At 43.5% G+C, this 19,906-nt stretch overlaps 1 protein-coding gene across 14 annotated transcripts in view; it reads right to left on the bottom strand.

Moving 5' to 3' along the window:
- Positions 1 to 19,906, bottom strand: part of ZNF618 (zinc finger protein 618) — a 173,914-nt gene that overhangs the window by 22,791 nt on the left and 131,217 nt on the right. For 8 of the 14 annotated variants that reach the window (XM_039474825.2, XM_039474814.2, XM_039474812.2 and 5 more), the window contains 5 exons: positions 18,017 to 18,106; positions 17,080 to 17,115; positions 16,905 to 16,982; positions 9,965 to 10,024; positions 9,351 to 9,440 (listed from right to left, as the gene is read on the bottom strand). In XM_039474825.2, the coding sequence (XP_039330759.1) occupies positions 9,351 to 9,440; positions 9,965 to 10,024; positions 16,905 to 16,982; positions 17,080 to 17,115; positions 18,017 to 18,106 (354 nt within the window). The remainder of the gene's footprint in view (positions 1 to 9,350; positions 9,441 to 9,964; positions 10,025 to 16,904; positions 16,983 to 17,079; positions 17,116 to 18,016; positions 18,107 to 19,906) is intronic. The other 6 variants (XM_039474815.2, XM_039474817.2, XM_039474819.2 and 3 more) reach the window with 3 other exon arrangements.

Here is a 19,906-nt window from a genome sequence, read left to right as displayed (position 1 = left end):
TCTCCAGCTTCCTCACAGGCCTCTGAGCTCCTCGCCTTCTCATATCCTACAATAGCCTTTCTCTTTCAAGCTCAGGGACTTTGTACATGCCATTCCCTCTGCCCTCAAACTTTTGACTGGGTCCTACATACTATACTTAAAAGATCTCTTCCTTAGGGAGTCCACCTCCCACAAACCCCCCTACCTGGGACCATTTATCTGTCATTCCCCTCTCGTCTTCCCTTCCAAGGACTGATCACCATCAGTAATGACACACGGTATGACCTTTGATTAATGGCTCTCTCCCCATGAGCACGTATACTCACAGATGGCAGGAACTCTGCCAGCCTAGCCCACCATGCAGAGTGTCTGGTGCATTCCCTGAAACGCAGTGCTCAAGAGACACTATGGAATCCGTGTATCAATGCATGAGTGGCCAGAAAAGTTACAGTCAGAACTGCTGAAGAAGAGCATATTGAAGATGGGATCCCAATGACGGCACGTAACAATGCCATGAAGCTATCTGACATGTTACCCTCCCAGTGGTCCCAAGGGTGTAAGACAGATGGGGCTACTAAGGCTCAGAGAGGTATGGTTATCACTTCTGGGTCACAGAGTGGGTTGGGCTGGGCAGGGATCGACGTCCCAGGCTCCTGACTCATTCTACTCAACTGTGTGCTCCCTCTGTTGACCTTACAGGGAACAATGTCATGCTGGAATTCCTACCTGAGCTCCTCCTGCGAAAGAATGAAAGAGTCTCAGACACACATGTGATATCTACACACAAGAGATATCTAAAAAATAACAGAGCACTGTAGTCTCCTTTCTGGAAAGCTGAAAATTTAACTGGAGGAAAAAAATGTAGAGAATGCAAGGATTCAAGAAAAGTCATCACACAACCAAGGAAGTGGAGAGACGGGGTTTTCCTGAAACTTTGCACTGGCGGCAAACAGAATCATGTGCTCAAAGGCTGGAGGTGAGGATGAATGAGAGATGGATGCAAGAGGAGTCAGGCTGGGAACCTCTCCTTGTGGATCTTCATCTTAGAAGGAGAACTGGAGAACTCACATTTCTGGCCATGATGGAATACGTGGTGTAAGACCGGCCTTCTGGCATATTCAACTAGAAAGCTGGACAAAGCTGGACATGAGGGCAGAGGGATTTAAGAGAAGTGATTCAGGAGAGAAGACATGATGTGAGCCCCCTGGTCACACTAGCTGTCTGCCTGGGGAGCCCCTCCGGACCAGGGCTGAGACAGGTGGAGCCCAAACATCTCAGTGAACGAAGGAGATGGTGATCTGAGTTCAGGGCTTTTGAGGTGGCGAGAATTTGCAGGGCAAAATCACAAAGAGGAGCAAATTGTGCAACAAAAGAGAACTCCAGAAATGTGTAGATGGGCCCCCTTGAAATCTGGCTGAATACCAAACTATATTTGTGCAGAGTGAGTCTCTGGAAAGCCCAGCAAAAAATAGCTAACGGGGGTTGGGGGCTGTAGGGCTGTGAAGTGAGTGAAGATTCAAAAGTCACACAAGAGTAGGAGATATTTGGAGTTCCCCGCTGCCAGAGAGGAGAGACCTTGCTCAATACTTTCAGGCATTCAGCTAAGACCCAGAAAGGTTATGCCTCAGAAGAGCTGCTCTAATCCCAGAATAAGAACTCCTCTAAACCTGCCTTAACACAGCTTAAAAACCAGCTTTTGAAGTATTGAGTTGCTCTGTAAGTAATTAACTACCTGCCAGAACAAAACTCTTTTCAAAGGAAGACAAAATCAAGTCAACAACACAGCATTCCCAGGGTGCAGCATGGAAGAAACAATTATTTTCCAGGCAACACAGGAAAATGTGACCAATAATCAAGAGAAAAACCAGTTAACAGAAACATATAGAAATGAAAGGGAAGATGAAAAATAATGAAGAGAAAAATAAAAATTATGAAAGGAACCCAATGAAACTTAGATGAAAAATATGATAACTGAAGTAAAAAGTGTACTTGAGGGATTTTTCTAATTAAGCAGATTAGACACTGCAGAAGAGAAGATCAGTGAACTTGAAGAGGTGGCAACAGAATCTATCCAAACTGAAGCACAGAGTGAAAACAAGGCTGAAAACATGAACAGAGCTTCTGTTGATCTGTAAACATGATCAATTACCTAACATCTGTGTAATGAAAAGTCTCAATAGAAGAGAAAAGAAAGATTAAGAAAGAAAAATACTTGAAAAAACATTGACTGAAAAATTTCCACATTTGATGAAAAATGTACACTCACAATCCAAGAAGCTCAATGAATCTCAAACAGGATAAACACAAATAATGAAATTGCTAAAAACTAGTAATCCAAGAAATATTTAAAAGCATCCAGAGAAGATGTATTATGTACAGAAGAGTAACAATCAGAATGATCTCTTAACTTTCCATCAGAAACAACTTAAGCTAGAAGACATTTTTAAACAAAAAATAATAATTTCTCAGCCTAGAATTCCAAATCCAGAAAAAATATCCTTCAAACAAAGATGTGAAATAAAAACACCTTCAGTTGAGAGAATCTTTCACCAATAGACCTACAATATAAGAAATGTTAGAGGAACTTCTTCAAAAATTTTAAAAAAAATGATAATAGATGGAATTCAGATGTACACAAGGGAAAGAAAAGCAAAGAAAATGGTAAATACGTAAGTAAATATAAAAGGCATTTTCTAATTTCTTAGTTACTTTAACAAATAACTAAGGCTAAAAGAATAATTGTTGGGTTTATAACATTTGTAGGCATAAATGTATGATAAAAACAGCACAAAGGACAGGAGGGCAGTACATGGGCGGTATACTGTTGTAAGGCTTTTATATGTACTGTGTTATGATATAAATTCACAGTAGACTATAATATATTAAATGTGTATATCATAAATCACAGAGAAACCGCTAAAGAAAAAGAGTTATGGCTAGAAAGCAAAGAAGCATTTAAAAAATTCTTGATTAATATTAAAGACATGAAAATAAGAAAAAAATGAACAAGAACAAATGGGACAAACAGAAAAAATACAAGATAGTAAACTTACATCTAACCATGTCAATAAAGTATGTTAAATGTAAATGAATTAAACATTTCAATTAAAAGGCGGGGATTGCCAGACTGAATAAAGGCATAAGAACCAACTATATACACACACTTCAAATACAAAGATAAAAGTAAGTTAGAAGAAAATGATGAAAAGAGATATACTATGCAAATACTAATCCTAAGAAAGCTGTCATGGCTATAACAGGCAAAGGAGGTTTCGGGACAACAGGCATTACCAGAGATATAGAACGGCATTGCACGACTTTTATAAAGGGTCAATTCATCAAGGCATATTGATGCTAACTGTGTGTACCTAATAACAAAGGGTCAAATTACATGAATCAAAGACTGACAAACCTAAAAGGGGAAACAGACAAATCCACAATTAGAGTTGAAGCTTTTGATGCTTCTCAGTAGTTGGTAGGACAAATGAATTAAAAAAAAAATGGGAATGAGTACAGAGAATTGAACAACATTATTAACTAACTTCACCTAATTTACACTGCAAGATACATTTTTTTTGGGGGGAGGTTAAGTGGACATGAAACACGCAGGAGAAGAGATCATAAGGCAGGTCATAAAACTTATCTCACTACATTTTGAAGGTGGGAAAACACAGAATATGTTCTCTGAGCACAATGGAATTAAGTTAGAAGTCAATAACAACCAAAAACCTGGATAATTCCCAAATATTTGGGAATGGAATACATTTCTAAATAATCCTTCCTACAAAGAAAATTTCAGGCTTGAAATTTTAACTGTTAAAATTAACTGTTGAATTCTATAGGATACTTATGTAAAATAATATCAATTCTATATAAACTCTTCAAAAAATGGAAGAGGAGAGAATATCCTTCCCAATTCTATGAGGTCAGCATTACTCTGATACTCAATGTGACGGGAACATTACAAGAAAAGAAAATTACACTGCTGGTTGGAATGTAAAATGGCACAACCACTTTGGAAACCAATTTGGCTGTTGTGAAAAGTTAAACAACTATCTACCATATGATCCAGCCATTCCATTCCCAGGTATTTACCCAAGAGAAATAAAAGCATTTGTCCTTACAAAGGCTTGTACACAAATGTTTACAACTGCTTGATTTGCATCAGCTTCAGAACTCTAACCAGAAATACTCCAAATATCCACCCATAAGCGAACAGACAAAGGAAGTGTAGCATGTATAGCTGGAAATGGACTACTACTTACCATCAATGAAAAGAAAATGAACTACTGATACATGCAAGCATAGATGAATCTCAAAATAATTATGCAGAGTGAAAGAAGCCAGACTTTTCCCCTCAAAAAAAGTACAGACTGTAAGATTCCATATATGTCAAATTCTAGGAAATGCAAACGAATTTACAGTAATAGGAAACAGATTAGTGTTTGCCTTGGGATGGGAAAGTGGTAAACAAATTATAAAAGGGCAAGAGAAAACCGTTGGGGCTGATGGGTATGTCCATTAGATTGTGGTGACCATTTCGTGGGTGCATGCATAGGTCAAAACTGACCAAACTGTACACTTTAAATAACAGGCACTTTATTGTATGACAATATGCTTCAATTAATTTTTTTTAAAGTCACCAGAAATCTTCATTTTCTTAATTATGACCATCATTAACACACCACTGATTAAATACGGGGCACTCTGCTAATCCTAAGAAAGTTGTTCCCTGCCCTCAAGGAGACAGTTGGGAGGGAATGATACTAAAAGTAAGTAAAATTCTGAGAATTTTAGATGGAAGTGAGAGGAAAAAATGTTCTTAGAAACAAATTACTGTATGAATTACTTTGGATCTTTAAGTAATTTAGATGCCTATGGAAGTACTTGATTGTGGGGTTATTCCACAATGTTTACATATGAAATAGCCAAGTTATACACCTGAAATATAACCTATTAAAAAAACCAGAAGCTTCAAAGAAGGAAGTAATTTTTTCTGGCAAAGAATAATCATTCCCAGGTTGTAACTTTCTTCAGTTCATTTTACAGTTTGACTTTCTGATATTCTTAATACGTTTTAATAAAGTATAGGAATAGTGAATTTTTTTTTAATCTATGTAATTCACCAGTATTAACAAAAGAGAAGGATCCATAGACTCACCTCAAAAGATGGAGGCAAAAAACCATATAACATCAATTTATAATAAAAATTTTTAGTAAACTATAAATAAGAGGTAACTTCTACAACTGATAAAAGGCATCTACAGAAACCTACTTTAGCTAACACAATGCTTAACAATGAAAAACTGAACTCTGTGACTGGTAACATGGCAGAGATATTCACTAATTTCTCTTCTATTCAACATTGTACTGGAGGGACCTAATCAAAATAGTGAGAAAGAAAAAAAAAAGTTGAATACAGATTGGAAGGAAATAAATAAAGCTGTCTTTATTTGTGGATGACATCAATATGTACAAGAAAATCCTAAGAAATCTACAAAAAATCTATTAGAACTAATAAGTAAATTTTGTATATTTGTAATATACAAATTCAATACACAAAGATTGATTTTTTTATATGTAATAGCAACAGACAACCGGAAAATTAAATTAAAAAGTCACAGTAGTGTCAAAAACCATAAAATATTTGGAGATAGTGAATGAAGTATGTGTAAGACTTCTCTGAAAAGTACAAGCCACTGCTGAGAGAAACTAAACAAGCCCTAAATATACTTGGGGAAATATACCATGTTCATGAATTGGAAGACCCAACATTACTGTAATGATTCCCCCCAAATCAATCTCTAGATTCAATATATACCAAACAAACTCCAAGTTGCATTTTTTGGTAGAAATTAGAGAAGACTCTAACATTAACATGGAAAAATAAAGTTCCTAGAATAGCCAAATATTCTTAAAAAATAACAACATTGAAAAACTAAAGAGTAGCTAATTTGAGACTTACGAGAAAGCTTTCAGTAAGTAAGACCATGTGGAATAGGCATAAAGATAAACAAACAGAACAATGGGAGAGAAAAATACTCATACTCACACATTCAAATAACTTTCCACAAAAGTACCAATGCCAATGCAATAGGAAAAGACAATCTTTTCGACACATGGTGTTGGAATAACCAGGTATCTGTAGGGCATAAAATGAATCTTAACTCATACTTCACATCATTTGCAAAAGTTAACTTGAAATACATCACAGATGTAAAGGAAAAAAGCTAACATTATAAAGCTTCTAAAAGATAATAAAGGAGGATATCTTTACCATCTTGAGGTAGGCAAAGATATCCTTGAGATAGAACCCAGGAAGCACTAACTATAGAAAAAAAACGATAAACTGGACTTCATCAAAATGAAAGACATCTGTTCATCAAATGATACATATGAAAATCAACTGGCATGCCAGACACTAGGAAAAACTATCCACAACACACGTATATGACAAAGAACCCAGACCTACTAGAAAATATAAAGGTATATATAAAAAACTCCTACAACTTAATTATAAAAAGACAAACAGCCCAACCAAAAAACTGGGCGGAAGACTTGAACAGATAATTTCCAAAGTAAAATATATTAGTAGCCAAGAAGTAAATACAAAGATGTTCAACATCATTAGTCATCAGGAAAATACAAATTAACACCACAGCAAGAATCCACTATCCGCTCACTAGAATAGCTAGAATGAAACAGACCAACACCATCAAATGTTGGCAAGAATACGGAGCAAGTGGAACTCCCAGACACAGCTGGTAAGAGTGTAAGATGCTATGGTCATGTGGAAAATGGTGCATCACTTATTAAAAAGTTAAACGTACTATTCCCTATGACCCAGTAATTCTATTCCTTGGTATTTATCCAAGAGAAATGAACACTTATGCCCACAAAATCCTCATATAAGCATTTTCATAGCAGCTTTATTTATAATAGCCCAAAGCTGGAAACAACCCAAAGTAACAGGTAAATGGCTAACCAAGTCCCATTTTCATACAATAGAACACTGCTCAGAAGTAAAAAAAAAATAAAAAATGGATACATATGATAATGTTATGAATCTTAAAAGCATTCTGCTGAGCAAAAGAAGTCAGACATAAAAGAATACAGATTCTATAACACTAATTCTAAGAATTTCTTCCACAGTCAGCCTATGTCCCAGCCCTGGACACCACCCGATAAAGCCCTCAAGTCCAGCCCCTGCCTCCACAAAGAGTCCACTGGTACACAAATCTCTAGAACCAGACAGAGGCCACCAGCAGGAGCTATCTCTTGGTAAGCCTTGGATAAAACAATTCTCTGTTGAATCTAGGCTAAATCTCTCATGCTGTATTTTAAACACAGATGATCCCTGGGTCCCCAGACTTCAGTGGATAACAGAGATTCATTCAACAAGCTGATACAGAAAGAAAGAGCGTTCACAACAGAAAGCACAAGAAAATGAGGAACAGAGAAAGAAAAGCAGACAGCCCTTCAGGAGAGATGCCCCAGGCTGACAGGGAAAGGCTTAGGGTGCAAGAGACACACCCCTTTCTCCTGCACCATCTGACATGGGATATAGGATAGACATAGCTTCATGGTTGAGTATTGGGTGGGGAGCCTGCCTGCCAGAATTCAAGGCCACGCTCCCCATCTTACTAACTCGATGGCCTTACTCAACTTGTCCCAGGAAGCACTAGAGATAGTCTCCAAAGGCTGAACCAAAGGTTGCAGTCTGGCCTTGTAACTAACACCTCACTGAAAGTGCATTCTGGGTAGCATCCGTTCTGGGCACCAGGCAGCAGGGCAGTCGCTGCTTCATTGGAGAACACAGACATGGCTGCCCTGTACCTGTTGTGAAAAGCTGGATCCCCAGAGGGGTGCAGGCCATGGTGTTCAGGCCCCACCACAGCCCTGCTGCCTGGGCATCAGTACCACAAGTGTGTCAAGTGAACGAGCTGGTGCCCACCCAGTTGGGCATCCTGTCTCCCCACACAAGATCTGGCTCTTTGGTGGATACTGAATGACCCATACGGCCCAGGCTGGGAGGCAGAATATGTTTTTCCAGTGGGGCCATAGCAGGTATCTCATGTCAGAGATGTCTATAACCCAGATCCTGGGCTGAAAATATCTTAAGAGCTTTCATAGATGGGCAACTGGAGCCCAGAGAAGGAGAGCAACAGGCACGAGGTCACACAGCAGTCAGGGTCAAGCTGGGATGAGAATCCCAGCCCAGTGCTTGACCTCAGGACTGGGGTTCTTGTTCACGGGGAGACCCCTCAGCACCTGCCACTCTACCCAGCAGGGAAGCTACCGACACCACCCTCCAAGCTCTGACTTCTCCCTCCCTATCCAATAGCCTTGGTATTCCAACAGCAGGGCTCCAGGAGGGACTTGGGCCTTCCTAGACTGTAAGTGGCTTTGAGCCCCCAGTGACCTCCCTCTCTGTTTGGACCCAACTCTTCCCATCCACAGAATGGGAAGTGGGATTCCCACAGCTCCACTGTGAAGAACAAAAGCACTAACACTCCCCAAAAGGCTGCTAAACATCCAGCTCTGAGACTCTGCACAAGCCCTGCCCCTGTCAGACTTCAGCTTCCACACCTGCACACGAAGCGGAGGAGAGTTGATAGGCCTCCCAGCTCAGATACTTGGGGATCCAAGGATGGAGACCCCTCTAATATCCAGAGGAGGTGGAGGGAAATCAGCAAGGTAGGCTCACAGGCACCAGGAGGATGGAAGGCCAGGATGTCCCTGTGGGAAGGACCTTTAGAGCTCTTTCCTTTCTTGGTCAGAGAGGGAGATGGTGACCCAGAGACAGGATGGGGCCTGCCGCAGGTCACAAGCAGATCTGGGACTCAACAGGGATTGACAGCCAGGGCTTGGCTCCCAGCTCAGGGTTCCTGCCACCTCCTTAGCTTCCCACCATCAGGGGCCAAGAGGGAGCTGTCCAGTGAACCATGCCCCTACCCTGGGCTCCTTCCTGCATCTGTTCAGACTGAAGCTGCATTACGGGGCACTGGCTTTGGGGATGGAGAGTCATAAACCTTGTGATGGGGAGGCACCTAGAGGAGGCGGGGACGGGGCCACAGCAGGGCTTGGACAAGCAATGTCCACCCCCCTCCCCCAGTCACGTGGGCACAGGCCTCTGAGTCCACTAAGAGAGGGCTCTGACTCTGCTCTTGCTTAAGAGGGGAACTTCTCAGCTATTTTGGCCACTATGGGCAGGTGGCCCTGGGTCAGACTTAGACACCTAAAAACTGACCCAGAACTGTGCTCACCTTGCTTTCACCATTTCCTGGCCAAGCTCCAGAGGCCTGGCTAATGGCTGGCCCACTCTGTCTCCGGTCCCCCAACCCCCATCCCCACCGGGAGGAGGTACTCACTGATGGGGGCATGTAAGGCCACATGCTCCTGGTAGGGAGTATAGTACTTGTACTGTTTCCCACAGAATTCACAGGTGTAATTGCCAGTTTCTGTCCAGGAAAAAGATGAAGGCGTAAGAACAGGCAGCCGGCCCCCACCAAGAAGCATCAGCGTGCTCTCAACCCCCAGAATAATTCCTCCCCATTCTGGGACAACCAACTAGAATCAATTCTGACTTTGGAGTTAGAAGGCCCCTATTCAAATCCCAGCTCAGACGCTTTGAGCTGGGTGACCTCGGGCAAGTCTCTTAACCTCTCTGTGCCTCAGTTTTCCTGTCTGTAAAAGAGGGGTCATAATGGGACCACCTTGTAGGATTGCTGTGAGGATTAAATTTAGATAGCAAGTGCTTAGAACAGTACCTGGCACATCGCTCCACCCCAACCCCGGTGCTCAGGAAACGTGCTGACCTCCAACACCAACCTCTTCATCAGCCCCTTGGCAAGCCCTGCCCTCTGCAGTGGCCACACCCCGGGGTCCCCTCATCTCTAGGACCTTCCCTGCCCCCAAGCACCCCCCACCCGCTAGCAGCAGGGGTCACTTCTTCCTCTCAAGTCCCACCCGACTTTATCTTTACCTCTCTTTTGGCACTGCCTAACTTCTTTCTTCTTAAAAATGTCTGATGTAATATTGTTCACTGGGGGAAAATTATAAAATACTGATAAATACAAACACAAAATCAAAACTAAAGAGAAATTTCAATCATCTGTAATCCCCAAACAAACAGCAGCATCTGCCCCCCTGGGGGAGGGTGCCCTGGTCCCCACTCTTTACTCTGTCTCATCTGGGGTGTGCTTCTGTCACTGATACCACCTGTCTGGCTCCTGTGAGCCCTGAATTAGCCACTCCTGATCAATACCCTCTTTGTAATCTGGTGTATTGAATTGACATTACTTTGTGGACATTTGCCCAATCGATATTGATCTCCACTGCATATATTGGCTGCATGGTTCTCACTGGACTTTGGAATTTGCTGAGCCAATCCCCTACACCAAGAGACATTGAGATTGTTTCAAAATTCTTTTCCTATTAAAAAAAAATGCTGTGACTCATGTCCTTATAGAAATTTTTACATTCACCCATTAGTTTTGCACATTACTGCAAATTAAAGGCTTTTCCACATAATCTTTGCACATTATTTCCTGGGGAAAAATTCAAGAGAGGGAAAGGGTATGTATTTTTAAGGCTTTTGATAACCATAGCACCATCATCCCAACCAGAGAGGTGTGAAAATGCCGGTGTGTGCACACTGCAGCCAGCATTAAGTATATCATCTTCTTAAATTTTGCCTATCTGATGAGAAGAATTATATTCCACTGCTGATTTTCTTTTCCATTTCTTTGATTGCTATGGAAATTGATTATTTTTCATGTTTAATTAACTATGATTTTTCTTTTGTGATTTTCCTTTTGTGTTTACAGCCAGCATTTCTACAGGCATACTGACATTTATGAAATCACTAAACTCTTTGTAGATTAAGAGTATTAACATTTTGTTATACACATTAAAATTTTTTCTTAATTAGTTTATTAGTCTGTTTACGGTTTTTCTCTCCCGCTATAGAATTTTTAGTAGTTAAATAACTGTTGTAACTGGTTCATAAACATTGGAAAATGTAAGTTATTTGCTCTTTGTAGGATTCACTGTTATTAGATAAACTGTATTAACTATATTATTTAAATTCTATACAATCTTGTCTACTTGCTCTGTGGAAGACTGAAGATTGTGATAAAACCTTCCATGTCACTATATTTCTAAATTTATTTTGTATATTTGGAAACAATGTTGTTTGATGCATAAAGGCTCATGGGATCAAAATCTTCACTGTGAACTGAATTTAGTAACATAAAACTGTTTTCCAACACAGTGATTCTCAAAGTGCGGTCCCTGGACCAGCAACGTCAGTATCACCTGGAAACCTGTGAGCAATGCAAATTCTTAGGACTCACCTAAGACCTACTGAAATAAAAATTCTAGGTGTTGGGTCCAGCAATCCGTGTTTTAACAAGCCCTCCAGAAAATCCTGATGCAAGGGAAAGTTTAAGAACTTGTGCTGTAACATTTAATTATTCAATTTTGTTAGTTTATCTGGCATAAATAATTTGATAATTTGTCAGAGCCTGATTTCTACTTGTTTACATGTACCTAAAGACATGTCCCTGTATTTTCTCATTACTGTCATTCATTAAACAGGTACTGTGCTAAGTGCTAGTACAAAATGCTGAGCAAAAACAGGCAACGTTCCTGCCTTCAAGGACTTTACAGTCTAACAAAAGGAGATTGAAAAATCAGAGTCACTCAAACAAATTTAAAACTCCATCCACAGTAAGGGCTCTCAAGGAGACATATGCAGTGCTATAAAAACCTATGATAGGGAATTCACTCTAGTTCTGGAAGTAGGAAAGAGAAGCTCAAGTGTAGAGTAAAGATAAGGGATTAACCTTGCCTCTAATAAACCATTAATAACTGGATTATTTTAAATCAACCTGACAAGCTCTGTCTTCTAATAAAGGAGATTATGCCATTTGCTTTTATTGCTATAATTGATTTGGTTTTATGAGTCTTCTTCATGCTCCACCCTTTCTGATTGCTGCCTTAATTCCTAGTTGTCTCATATATGAACTCTTTATTTTTCCATTATTCTCTGATATTCCATAATTTTCCAATATTCTCTATTGTTATAGACAGTATATAAGATCTATTTCTCTAATTGTTAATAGTCAAATGGGAAATGACATTTTAAAGTCTATCATCATTGAGAAAGGGAGTATAAACCAGTGTTTCTCAAAGTTTAGCATGTGAAAGAATCATCTAGAAAGACTGTTACAACATAGATTGCAGGGATCCACCCAGGAAATTCTGATCCTATAGGTCTGGAGTAGGGCCTAAGACTATACATTTCTAATAAGCTTCCAGGAACGTTGATCTGCTGGTCTGGGGCCACAGTATGCGTAGGACTGGCTTAACCTACTTTACCGTATCCCTCACCAATTCTTCCTTCCTTTTTTAAAGAAAACCCTCATTTTTAATATTTTAGAATAATCTTCCTTCTGCAATTTTATAATCAGATTTGGAACATTTTAAACTAACTTCTAGTTTATCTGATTTTACAACTCACAGTTCCTCTTATACTATGAATTTCTCACAATTGAGCCTTTAAATGCATTCTACAACTTAGTTCATCAGAGCATATCTTCAAATAACTTTGTGAAGATGGGTATATAGGAAAAAAAAGTATGTTTTTTAAGCCCATCCTTTTCTCTTTACACACAAACCACAATTTTTCTAGATTACAACCTTTTCCCTTCAAAACGTATCCATTATCTTCTAAGATTTAGTATTGCAGAGAAGTCTGAGGCAAGTCCACCTTGAATTCATGGATAGATACCTTGCTTTTTCAAGCCGGAATGCCTTTTTTTTTCCCCCTTTACAGTCACTGAGATCTATTTAGGTACAGGTCTCTTTATACCGACTCTATCTGACATGATGAGCCTATTAAATCTGCAAATACAGATCTTCCTTTAGCTGAGCAAAGGTTTCTTCTACTAGATCTTAGGAGCGCTGTTTCTCACCACTGGAACTGTAGCATCGACTATCTAAAACTGGCTGCCTGTTCTCCCTATTTATCATATTTTCCTTTCATTATCTTCATCTGTTCAAGTTCATTCTTCACATCACTAATTCCAATTTTGCAGATAAACTCTACTCTTTACTATACAGAATGTAGGTTTTGATTCTGTTCTTATGTTTTCTGCTTCCCTGAAATCCTTCCAGGTCTCACTCCTCTCTACCTTCTTATTCTGTTGATTTTTCACCATACAACTTCTGGGTCCTTTTTCACAGGGGTCATGCTATGGACTGAACTGTGCCCCCATCCTCAAATTCATATGTTGAAACCCTAACTCCTAATGTGATGGCATGTGGAGATGGGGACTTTGGGAGATAAGCAGGATTAGATGAGGTCATAAGGGTGGGGCCCCCTTCATGGGATCAGTGCCCTTATTAGAAGAAAGCACTCTCTCTCACATCATCATGTGCAGAAACATGGTGGCCATGTGCAAGCCAGGAGGAGAGCCCTCAACAGAACCCAGCCATGCTGGCACCCTGATTTCAGGCCTCCCAGCTTCCAGAACTGTAAGAGATAAATTGTTTAAACCATCCAGTCTACAATATGTTATTGTGGCAGCCTAAGTGGACTGTAAGACAGGTCATATTTCCTTGTAAGAGAAGGCTGTCAAACAGAATGGTCTTCTAGATTTTGTGGTAGATCATTTTCAGAAGTGTGCTCTTCTCTTGAGTCTTGTAAATTCTCTTTTTCTTGTTATGTGGAATTTACACAGTTCTCTCATTTTTCTTTTTATTTTTTTACTTTTCAAGTTACTCTTCCTTATTCAGGCATAAAAATAAAGTAACCCATACATGATTCCAGACTTAACTCTGTCTCGACAAACCACATAAATGAATTTTCCTTGATTCTCCCTCTGCCCATTATCAGGAAGTAATTCTTGGATCTGGAGATGAAGAGCGAATTAACACATAGGCTTCCTGGACCAACTCTGTCTTTTCTAAAAGGATTCTCTGCGCCGTCACTGCCTGGGTTTCCTCCAACCTTAGTACCTAATTCTCTAATGTGCTCGGCTGATGCTGATGTGAAAGGTGTACTTTCCAGTATTCAGCCCTGCCAGGGTGCTTCCTCTTTGCCTGACTACAAAGCTTTACTTGGGCAATCGGTCCCTTTGGAATACATGGTTCCTCTACTGGCTAATCCTGTTTAGGGTTCTGCGGCATTGGCCTGCTTACACATAGCAGGAGCTGAAGAAGCAACATTTTTGTCTCAGGAGCCAGCTCCTGAGAAGTAGCAAGGGATGGTCTCACACCACCCCAGCAATTACAGCTCCATTCAGTCCAGCTGGGAGCACGCTGGCAGCCAGATCCAGTCTGATTTTCTCAATGCAATCCTATACTCCTTATAATTTGTGATAATTCCTCCCAGGTCCTAGCATTGGCTGTCTGTCAGACTTACAGACACACAGAACACGCTTCATCTTGTTCAGCATCTTCCTGGGTAATTAACAAGTACCACCTATTTAATGCTTTGCATGCACATGCCAAGGACTACGTTAATTCTTTTACAAACATAATCTCAACTAAGCCCCAGGACAATCCTGAAAGGTGAGTTTTATTGTCATTACCCCACTTAGAGTTACAGAAACTATGGATTAGACAGATTAGAAAACTGGTAGGACATCACGCAGCCATTAAGTGTAGAGCTGGGAGTCTATTTGGGTTGGCTCTAAACTCTTGCCCTTGACTCTTTCTCAGCAACACGTCTCACTTACTACACCTTGGATACGAGCCAGGTGTTTGGCGAGACACCTTACGTGTGCGTGCTCCAACGGCACGGGAAAATTCAGAGACAGGCTTGTCCCCAACTTAGACACTCACAGGGGTAAGCAGCTAGGAGGCTGGTGGCAACAGCATTCAAACCCAGGCTTGATTCCAAAGCCCATCTTCCTAAAGACAATGACATGGTTGGAAGAGCGGCAGTACACACTGGGACCACCGCCAGACCCTGGATAGATGCTGAACAGGGAGGTCACAGATCTGCCGTTCCTGTCCTGTATCTGCCTATGAATGCCTGTCTTTCCTACCAGATTATGAATTCTTTTTTATTCCAGACTATGAATTCTTTGAATGCTGCAAATATGCCCGATTCACATCTATGTTTCCCCTGCAGCAACTAACTTCCTGTATTTGAGTGTTGAGGGTTTTGTCATATTCATCTTTTTTTGGAGATGGAATCTCACTCTATTGCCCAGGCTGGAGTGCAGTGGTGCCACCTCGGCTCACTGACCGCAACCTCCGCCTCCCAGGTTCAAGCGATTCTCCTGCCTCAGAATCCTGAGAAGCTGGGACTACAGACGCATACCACCACGCCCAGTTAATTTTATTAGAGACAGGGTTTCACCATATTGGCCAGGCTGATCTTGAACTCCTGACCTCAGGTGATCTGCCTGCCTCGGCCTCCCGAAGTCCCGGGATTACAGGCATGAGCCATCACACCAGGCCATATTCTTCATCTTTAAGATTATTTTAATGCTCCTATTTATCCAGTGTTTACTATGCATGTGACAAGCACTGTGCTAACCACTTTATAGACATTATCTCATCTTCAGTTTCCTGAATGCTTTCAAAAGAGTTAAGAAAAAAGTAAAGAATCATCCCATGACCACAGACAAGGGATGAGGAAGAAAAAGCATTTGGGGGAAGAGGAGACCCACCCAACCCCTTCCAAGGGCTGGGACTGAGCTCTGCCCCAAAGAAAGTATCCAACTTAGCATTTCAGCTCCTCTGATTTTCCTTCACATAGATATCCTCATCTGCTTGTTCTGTTTTTGTGTATATTTTTCTAAGCTGCCTTAGATCCTTATTGGAAGGAAGCAGAGGCCATAAAGGTCTCTTCTTGCTGGGTAGTAAGTAAGGTACAGGAAACAGAGATAAATAGCAGGTGTGTCAATTCCTGAATGGCTGGAAAGGACAAGTATCACTCACTTGTGGTCCCACCGCACCTGCCCTAGGCTGGCCACCGGGCCCCTCCCAATCCATCTTCCTCCCAGCAGCAAAATTGGGCTTACTAAAATGCAAACCAGATCAAGTTCCTTCTCCACTTAGTAAACTCTCTGTCATTTGCCTGGGGATGCTGCCTGCTGGCATTCAAGGCTCTGTAACACTTGAGGTCATCATCGATTCCTGAGACCAGTACGGCTCTCCTGCCTTTGCATGGGCTGCAGGGGCTCATGCCCTACCCTTGTCCCCACCCAAAAGCTTCCGGCACTCCCCCAGGCCCCCCACAGCTCCCTGCAAGCTCTCTGCGTTGGAACTATCTGTTCAAGTATCTGCTGTCCCCACCCCCAAGTCCCATCTTAATTACCCAAGGGCAGGACCACATATGTCCTGCTCCCTGCTATGTGCTACAACACTCAATACAAGTTTACCGAAAACAGGCCGGACAAGTGTGCGGCTCCTGCCCTCGAGGGGTTTCCTAGGACAGAGACAGAGTGTCAGCCTGTGGCTGCCCTGGACCGCTCATTCGCTGATAGGCCCCTTCAGGGACTATGACGTGTTATTTTCCGAGCACCTACTATGTACCAGGCACTGTGCTAACAAGTGGTTTACATCCAGGATCTCATTTAATCCCCCAACAAACCTGTGGGGAAATGTCATCCTCACTCCACAGGTGGGGAGGCTGAGGTTCAGGATGGCTAACAGACCATGAGGACGCCGAGCCTGCAAGCAGCAGCGCCAGGACTCAGCCCCAGCCTGGCTGCCTTCACTGCCCTGACCTTGACCCTGCGCTGACTGCAGCACCTCGAAAGCTCCAGTCCTGACTGGTGGGCACCGTTGCTGCAGGTAAGGGATGCCACCCACCGCTATGCCTGCTCTAGCAGTGAGACTGAGCCCTGCTTTCCTTGGCCAGCCCCCACCCTGCCCTCAGCCCCAAAGAGAATCCCGCATACTTGGCCCGATTTTCTGGAAGGGTTCCGGGGGCTCCTCCTTCACCTCGTCACTGGCCACGACACCTTGGTCGAAGGGGTCTGTGGGAGAACATATGGCCCTTAATACTGTGGTCCCCCAGGTATCAGGGGCCCAGCTGGGGACAGGGGAGGTGATGAGCACCCACCAAGGACTTACCTGCCCGGTTCTCGGGGGCCCCTTCCACACTAAACACTACGCCGGGGCGGGAGGCGGCAGCCGCAGAAGGAAAGAAGCAAACAGGAGCCCTGTTAGTCCCTGCCCAGAGCTGCCTCTGCTGCCGCTCCCAGCCCCTGGCCCCCTGGGATTGCCTGAAGGCCCAGGAGGGCCGCCCTGGCCATCGTGGAAGCCCCCCAAAACCAGGACAACACAAGGACGCATCCCGACCAGGACACAGCCTGGGCTGCAATCCGTCGTCCTCACTGGGACAGGCACCCACCCCAGCGCAGGCAGGCATTGTTTGCCTAGAACTGTTTCTGATTGCCAGCATGCCTTCAAGGGGCCAGGGCAGGAGAAAAGAGGAAGAGACTGGGAGAAGAGAAAAGAGGAGGTGAGAAAAGGGATGGGCTAGTGGTAACAGGTGGTGGGCCCGGCTGTCACAGCTCGAGGCAGGCTGAGGGCGTGGGGCTAGATGGGGAACCCCAAAGGCCCTTCTAAGGTCACAGACCCTCTTTCTAGGATTCTTAAGATTCAAAAATGTGTTAGCTAAATGTGTTGTTCTACTTTCTAATTCTATAATCTAAGATGCTAAAAGGCCATCATTCGTTTTTTTAAAATCAGTTTAATTTCATCAGAACATGAAAATGCTCAACAGGAAACTATAAAATGACTCGACATGACATTCCAATATTCTGCTGATTTTGACCTATAAAAACGGCAATTTCACTACTTAACCTATATAGAAGTGTATGTGGCGTATGATGGGGACGTTCCCGCCCCCAGAATCCTCCAGGGCTGGTCACCCCCCTCGTGGTTCCGGCTGCTGCCTGGCCTTTTTCTGGGTAAGAGGGAGGAGGGAGACGGGGAGGGCTGGGGGCTGTGCCTTGGAGAAAGGGCACCTCTTGGCATGACTCCAGGGAGTGAGGGCCTGACTCACCATCCACTGCATGTAGGTCTCGGTGCTCCTGGAAACAGCTGTAGTATTTGTACTTCTTCCCGCAGATGTCACATGTGTACCTGAAATTGTCTACAAAGGATGAAAACACATACCTGGTTACCAGGGCGACAGTCATGTAGGGTGGGGTTTTTCTGGCCAGATCATCTGAGAAACCAAAGATGGGACTAGCCCAGTCTGGCTCCAACTGAATGACCCCCAAGGAAAAGTCAGTTCCTGAGCCAGTCTGTACCCTGGCACTGCCCAAGTCTTCTGGACATGGAAGGCCACGGCACCACCTACCCCGCCCCGGAACGCCCAGCTTCTCCTCCCCAACGTGCAGGACAGTGAAGCTCTTGCTTCAGTGCTGGCCCTACCCTCTACCCCAAGCCAGCCCTGTATTGCCTCCTGGGTCCACAGGATGTAGGCCGGGCTTTCAGGGGTCCTCTGTGGAGATCCAGACCACACATCTGGTCCTACATGACTGGGAGCCCAGAAGTGACTCCAAAACCAACCCTCAAACCTGCCCTAGGTGAGCTGAGTTCCTGAGGGCCTGGTTCTTAAATGTCCTGGCACACCCTTCACAGAAGCGCTGTGAGAGTAACAGTCCCTGCAGCACCCAAGCCCAGGTGCTACAAGAAGCAAGGCGGCAGGTCTGGCTCTTCCTCCGCATCTCCTCAATTCTTGCAGCAGAGGGAGAAAGCAGTCTCTCATTTTACACATGAGGAAACTGAGGACTAGAAGGGACTTGCCCCAAGGGCACAGCAAAGAGGGCCTGTGATGAGCGGCTTTGGGGACAGCACCCAGGGCTCCTGGCCTCTTGATGCTCATGCCCTATGTCACCTCTTCCCTGTGAGTCTGAGCTAGACCTGGTAACTGACTTCTAATGAACAGAATGCAGTAAACATGATAGAGTATCACTTCTGAGGGTAGCCTGCAAAAGATCATGACTTCTGTCTCAAGCATACCTTCTCTCTCCAGCTCACACTGGCTGGCTGCTGGCTTGTGAGCTGCCCCATGACAGACCCAGGTGACCAGGAGCTGAGGGCAGCCTCTGGTGAACAGCCAATGAGGCCCTCAGTCTAAGGCCCTGGGGAGGGCAGAACCCTAGTAGGGTTGTTAACCCTGCTAAAAACCGTGTGAGTGAGTTTAAAAGCAGCTCTTGGCCGGGCGAAGTGGCTCACACCTGTAATCCCAGCACTTTAGTAGGCTGAGGCAGACGGATCACGAGATCAAGAGATCGAGGCCAACATGGTGAAACCCTGTCTCTACTAAAAATACAAAAATTAGCTGGGCATGGTGGTACATGCCTGTAGTCCCAGCTACTAAGGAAGCTGAGGCAGGAGAATCGCTTGAACCAAGGAGGCAGAGGTTGCAGTGAGCTGAGATCACCCCACTGCACTGCAGCCTTGGCAACAAGAGCGAGACTCTTGTCTCAAAAAAAAAAAAAAAAAAAAAAGCAGTACTTTCCCTGATCGAACCTTGAGATGAGACCCCGGCCCTGGCTAAGTCCTTGCCTGCAGCCAGGGAGAGACCCAGTGCCACAGGCCCCAGCAAAACCATATCGAAATTCTTGACCCTGGAAGCCGAGGGATAATCAATGCTTGCTGTTTTCAGTCATTAAGTTGTAGGGACATCTGCTACACAGCAATAGGTAATAACACGGGGTAAGAGCTGGATGATCCCCCAGGTCTACCCAGCATCTGAGGCTGGACACAGGACATGACCCCCTCCACGATGGCACACTCTAACGTTTTCACTGGTGCGGCCCTCACGTGTGTGTTGCTCGGGATGATGCGGGGCCTATCAATCGCATCTCCCCAGGCGCAGGGACACTTGGTGGTCTGCTCAAGGCTGGACAGAGGGGAAGGGAGAGCTGGGACTCAAACACTC

The sequence above is a fragment of the Saimiri boliviensis genome, chromosome 2 (assembly GCF_048565385.1).
Source record: "Saimiri boliviensis isolate mSaiBol1 chromosome 2, mSaiBol1.pri, whole genome shotgun sequence".
NCBI lineage: Eukaryota > Metazoa > Chordata > Mammalia > Primates > Cebidae > Saimiri > Saimiri boliviensis.
Note: the sequence above shows the minus strand (reverse complement) of the source record. Positions and strands in the feature narration are given on the sequence as shown.